The following is a 6061-nucleotide window of genomic DNA, read 5'->3' as shown; positions in this document are numbered from 1 at the left end:
GGTTGTTCCCCCTGCTCTCTCGCTTTCTCTTTCTCTCACTTTCTCCCGGCCGGCTGTCAGTCAAGAGGAAGTTGAGAAGGTCTTTCAATAAAGTTAACGAGGTTAGCAAAGTGCAGAACACAATGTACAGAGGCCTTACGTAAACACACAGTGGGAACCCACAGTCTAAACACACATTCAATTACACTTTCTCTCTCTCTCTCTCACACACACAAACACACACTCAACTACTCATTTCTCAACGGGTTTTGGACAGAGGGTAGTTTTTAAGTTCTGACTGATAAGGGTTCAAACCCAAAAGTGTATTGTATCTCTGCGTATCTTCATGCTGAAACTTAACAACTGGGCTGGATTTGGTCCAACTGTCAAGGCAATGCTAGTTTACCTTCAGCTAATCTGGAGCTTTTTTTTTTCTCCACCTCTACCAAGAAGTACAGATTGAGATGAAAGTCTTACGCATTCCATAACAGATTACCACAGTTCTCTTTTTTTTCGTTTTTTTTTTTTTTTCTGGATAGAGAAACAACACGTGGTTCTGTTGCGCGAGGTAGCGTCGGGAGACACAAAATCGAAGCGACGTGGTCGGGGACCGCCAAACGTAAACGCAACGGGGAGGGGGGGGGGGGGGGGGGGGGGGGGGCTGACAGTCTTATACAAGTTGCTTTGCACTTTCTTTAACACTAACAACCATCGAAGCCAATCAGGACACAGCAAATCAGACTATAGAAGGGGGGGGGGCAGGCTATGGGAATTGTACTGTATTGTATTGTATTACGTAATGTTCTTAATATTTTACATTGAGAACAAAGAGGAGGGGGGGTAAAGACCACCTGTGTAGGAGCGTATTAACACACACACAGACCTGACATGCATAGACCTTGTTGTATGTTGTGTTTTCTTCCCTGTATCAGTAGGAGTCTATTTTAAACAGACATCACATGTGGGGTCTACATCTGGAGAAGCCTGGGGGGGGGGGGGGGGGGGCAGCAATCCTCTAAGAGGGATTCTTGGAAAACAAGCACTCTCTCTCTCTCTCTCTCTCACACACACACACACACACACACACACACACATCTCAATAAGACTTTCTAAGAATCCACTGGTCACTTCCCTCTGCCCCCTTTTTACATTTTGGGAACAGACTCAGGTCATGCTGAAATATGGGATCTAACCACCAATCCACTTGTTTTTGTTTGGGATTTAACCTCTTCTCTTCTGTGTATCTATTTTTTTTTTTTCCATTTGGGACAGAGGATAAATTCATTCCACGAGGTTCTCTTAGGAGGGAGCTTGCAGAAACAACATGTACATTCAGGTAGAATGGTTCTTGTAATATTTATGCACTTGGGGAACAATGTCACAGACAAGCCCATCTAAAGGAAATAGATAAAGGTGTGTCGTATATATGAGTGTATGTAATATGGACTGCACTCATTGTTTCACTGTATCTACAGGAAGTTACAAGTTTTATTAGCCCCCACTGCCACCCCCAACCCCCCCCCCCCCCCCCCCCCCCCCCCCCCCGCGTTTGCCCGGGTTACATCATTCATTCTGCACGCGTTCAGCATGTAAACCCGTTTACTATGACCGTAACTGTGCGGTTTTCAATATTAACAATGTCAACAAGATTCCTTGACCTGTAATTGTGTGCGTGTATGTGTGTGGCTGATCTGGAAAAGTACAGCTTGTCTCCTTGTTACAGGCGTTTTGCCACAGGGCAACATTGCTCCTGTTCCCACTTGTAGTAAGACTGTCATAATAGAAGAACACAAGTCATTATACCATTGGTCAATGAAATGTCACTTCGTTGTAACTTGCGTTTATTAGGAGGGCACAAATAAGGATTGTGAGTAATGTTGTGTTTTTGTTAAGTGCTTTGTCAAAGAGGTGAACCATTCGTTCATGTGTCATACTTTTAAATGTTATTTGTTGTGACTCACTGTTTACCTTTGCTGTGGTAATATTCCACAATTTTTTTTAAGACTGCTGTAATTTTACAACTACTTTTAATGTTGTTATAGGTCTTTTTCATTGAAAAGTCCACAGAAAATGAGTTTTGCTGTAACAGAAGCCCGGAGTTCACTTTTAAAAGAAGATTTTCTGAACTCCCCAGATGATCAAATGTATTCATGCACAAGGTGCTTTGATGACTTAAGAAAGCTGGAAGGTTAGATGGTTTGGATTTGTGTGGTTTATTAGTTCCCCCTGGTGGTATGGAAGTCACAGTGCAGAACAAGAGTAGCCTTTGCACATAACGTTCAACTATCACACAAGACAAACACAAACACACACAACAGGCAAAAGAAACAGTGCTTCATTCTCCATCCTTGCTTTACTGACAGAAATATACAAATATCCATAGTGAACTTCATTTACTGCATATTACTTGGCTTCATGAAACTACATATCCCAGCATTCTCTTCCCTGTGATGCTTCTCACACTACCCCTCTGTCTCCAAAAAGCCACTATAGAGTTACACTGTAAACACTCAAAAACACAGAGCACAACAAACAAAAGTGACAGTCTAAAGATGGCAATCCATAGTGTTTAGCTAAAAATTTCAAAGAGTCCAATAAGATCAAAGGATATGGAATTTATCTCACGTTTTTCCCCCCCAAGTCTCATTGGTTTTTGTGCCTCTCCCAACATGCCAACCACAAACACAAACATCCACAAAGCAAATACATAAACACAAAACACAGAGGACTGACTAATCTCGCTTCAGCTGAATCAGAGCAGAGAATGTGTAAAGACTACACACTTGTGATAATTTGTGTTAATCGATGGAGATCATAACCTGGATTACAGTGTTTCAGATACACACATAAGACAGTATCTGTATAGAGACAAAATTCCATAGAGATAGATTACACAGTGTGGCCTTTCTGAAGAAAAACTATTTTTAAAACAGAAAAGGAACTGAAACAGAAATGGGGAGAAAAAAAAAAACTACATTCATTTCAGTTGAAGAGAAAGAGGAAATGTGAAATCTTTCCCTTTGAAATTTTCATTGAGACTTTAACCCTGAGTGTGTTTTTTTTTTTCCAAACGGAAAGAGCCAAGCTCAGGTAGGCAACAACTACTCTTCTTTTCTTTTTTTTTCCTTCTTCATTTAACGTTTCTGTGTGGACAGCAGTCTTGTTTTCGAACCATAACACATCTGGGTGCAACAGCCCTTATTTTCATGATGAATTCAATGTTATTACCAAAAAAACAAAAAAAAAAAACAGACATGACTCATAACTAGATGCAGTAGAGCGAGGGACAGAATACACATGCACAAAAAAAAAAGAAAGAAAAAGCCACTGAAACAGGGAAACTAGTAATAGAAAAACAATAAATTATTCGAAGAAAAAAAAAAGGAGGAAAAGGAAAAACAACAACAACAACAACAACAACACTACAACAGATCAAACATCATCAAAACTATCAGTACTTTGTGGAGACAGAGGATGCAAAAAAAAAAAAAAATCTTGAGTTTTGATGTTATGAGATTCATTTCCAGATAATCACATTCACTTAACCTGAAGACACGTTGACGCAGAATTCCAAAGTCAATTCACGACGAGCTGTGACAATATAATTACATTAGATAACCACGTTTCAATTTATCATCTCGAGAACAAACCGCTTTTCCATATGAAAACCGCACTGCTATGAGAACACCTGAAAACTGGAATAGGACAACCATTTAAGAAAAAAAAAAAATAAAAAAGACAGACAGACATAACTGTGTGGAATTCAGCGTCGTCTTTGAGCTTCTCATGGGTGAAGGCGGAGTCTCTCTCACATCTATCATGTTCTGTTTAAAACCTGATTGGTTGTTGGGGGTGAGGGGAGGAACAGCAGAGAGAGTGAGAGAGAGCCAGTACAGGGGGAGGGGCATGGTTTATTCCTCAAACTTGCCCTCCAGGATGCTGTCAAAGGTGAAGGGCATGAACTTAAAGCCCTGGCCTGTGTAGAACTTATTCTGAAACTCCACCCTGAGGGGGAGAAAGAGAGAGAGAGAGAAAGAGAAAGAGAGAGAGACAGACAGACAGAGACACAGAGGGAGAGAGATATAAAATCTATGCATCCAGCAGTTATTCACAGGTGCTGTGAATTTGTGTGTCTCACTCTTGTGTGCCTAAAGGCTGTGTTCTGACACTCCGGATGTGCTGTTTTGATGTTTTGATGTCATGTGAACCTCATGGCCACCAAACAGCAGTCGTCTTCTCTAAAGCTGCATTCAGTTCAAGTCAGATTTATGCACCCCACAAATTACTACACATAATTACAAATAACTACATCTACCACAGCTTCTCCATAGCAACGGGGTCAGCCCTCCAGAGTGACATAAGGTCGTTTCCTTAATGACGCACCATACTGAGCAAAGACAAAAAAGTCGTATTATAATTTCAACACATAGAGGGCGCTAGAGGGCTGTGTAATCACTGCCAACTAATTCATGCAAATATAAGCCTTTGCTTTAAAGACACACTGTCATAGACCACAAATACTGTTTAATCTTAATGAATGAACTAGTGAAGACATGTAGTTTCCAGCAAACATAAAGGTGTGTGTCAGTTTATTGTTCGTGATGACTGATTTCATGTTCTGAACTGAATGAACAACGCTGAGGACCACATCCCAAAACCACCTGTCTCCTGTCAACCTGTCAGCACAGCAACCATAAAAAACCTCTTTCTCTCTACACGCTTTGTACTACTGTATGTGTACACTGAAATAACACCATGAGAATACACTCTGTGTGTGTGTGTGTGTCTGTGTATTTGTGTGTGTGTGTGTGTACACTCACCAGTGTAATCGCAGTGCGTGTAGAAAAGCAGACAGCCCTTCCATGATGAGCAGGATGCACACAGTGGCTGTGGCGAAAAAAGCAAAGATGATTGACAGGCCAAAGAAACCTCCGAAGTTCCTGGAGGACAGACCCATGCGCATGACCATGGACCACAGGACCTCTGACAACTCTGAGACCCAGAGAGAGAGAGAGAGAGAAAACATCAGTGTGTGTGTGTGTGTGTGTGTGAGAGAGAGACAGTTTTTAGTGGAGGCTGTAGGCGAAATGCAGTGTCAGCATTACCTCACATGTGTAGTCTCAGGGTATACAGTCAGAGAATAAAGCCTCTGTCTGTGTGTGTGTGTGTGTGTGTGCGTGTGTGTGTGTGTGTGTGTGTGTGTGAGACTCACGTGCATGGGCCAGACTGAGGGCCCACAGTCGTAGGTATGAGGCCGTGTTGGAGATACAGCCCAGACAGTACTCTATAGTGTGAATGGCCTGATGCACTGCCACATCTGCAAAGTTAAACTACACACACACACACACACACGCATGCACACACACACGTACACGTACACACGCACACGTACACACACGCGCGCGCACACACAAACACACACAGAGAGAGAGCGAGAGAGAGAGAGAGAGACACTCAGTATATCATATTGTCAGCTCTCCTGTCATTTCTAGTGAGTCACAGAGATCATGACAGGCTATAGCAGCCACAGTCCCCAGCCAAGCCCCTGATAATCTACCAGCTTCAATCAGACCCAGGCTAGGAACCCTTCAACCACCATCCCACACAACACTGCACTGGACTGTTTCACAATCTGAGAGCACAATAAAAGTTGTATGGGTTGAGTGATAATATTACAGTGATGACGAAGTCTAAATATATTTGGAAAGCTTTAGAGAGGTGGTTCGCTTCCCCCGAAGTGACTCATCGGCAGTCCCGAAGAGGTACCCCTCCACCAAACACCCACACACACACACAAACACATAAAGGCATTTATACACTCAAGCACACACACGGTGGCGCTGACTAAAGAGATGTCGAAGGTGACGACGCGGACCCAAACCCAAGCCCAGACAGACACAGACACACACACACAAAAACACGCACACTCACACACACCAATAGCAAAAATGGTACTCTGCTCTTACCACTTCCTCCTCGGCATGCTTGAAAGTAATCAAACACACACACACACGCACACACACACACACACAGAGCGTTAAAGTTAGGGTTAGTGAAAGCACTCAGAAAAGTCATGAGGACA

General features: G+C 42.6%; 1 protein-coding gene across 2 annotated transcripts in view; it reads right to left on the bottom strand.

Moving 5' to 3' along the window:
* Positions 1–3397: 3397 nt before the first annotated feature.
* The window catches only part of atp6v0a1a (ATPase H+ transporting V0 subunit a1a), a 25064-nt gene continuing 22400 nt past the window's right edge, over positions 3398–6061 (bottom strand). The window contains exons 19-22 of one of the 2 annotated variants that reach the window (XM_030793519.1): positions 5946–5963; positions 5192–5309; positions 4800–4971; positions 3398–3984 (exon numbers count right to left, since the gene is read on the bottom strand). In XM_030793519.1, coding sequence (XP_030649379.1) covers positions 3891–3984; positions 4800–4971; positions 5192–5309; positions 5946–5963 — 402 coding nt within the window. In that variant the 3' untranslated portion in view covers positions 3398–3890. The remainder of the gene's footprint in view (positions 3985–4799; positions 4972–5191; positions 5310–5945; positions 5964–6061) is intronic. The other variant, XM_030793518.1, reaches the window with a different exon arrangement.

This window comes from Chanos chanos, chromosome 16 (genome assembly GCF_902362185.1).
Source record: "Chanos chanos chromosome 16, fChaCha1.1, whole genome shotgun sequence".
Classification (NCBI taxonomy): Eukaryota; Metazoa; Chordata; class Actinopteri; order Gonorynchiformes; family Chanidae; genus Chanos; species Chanos chanos.
This window is presented reverse-complemented; position numbering and strand designations above follow the sequence as displayed.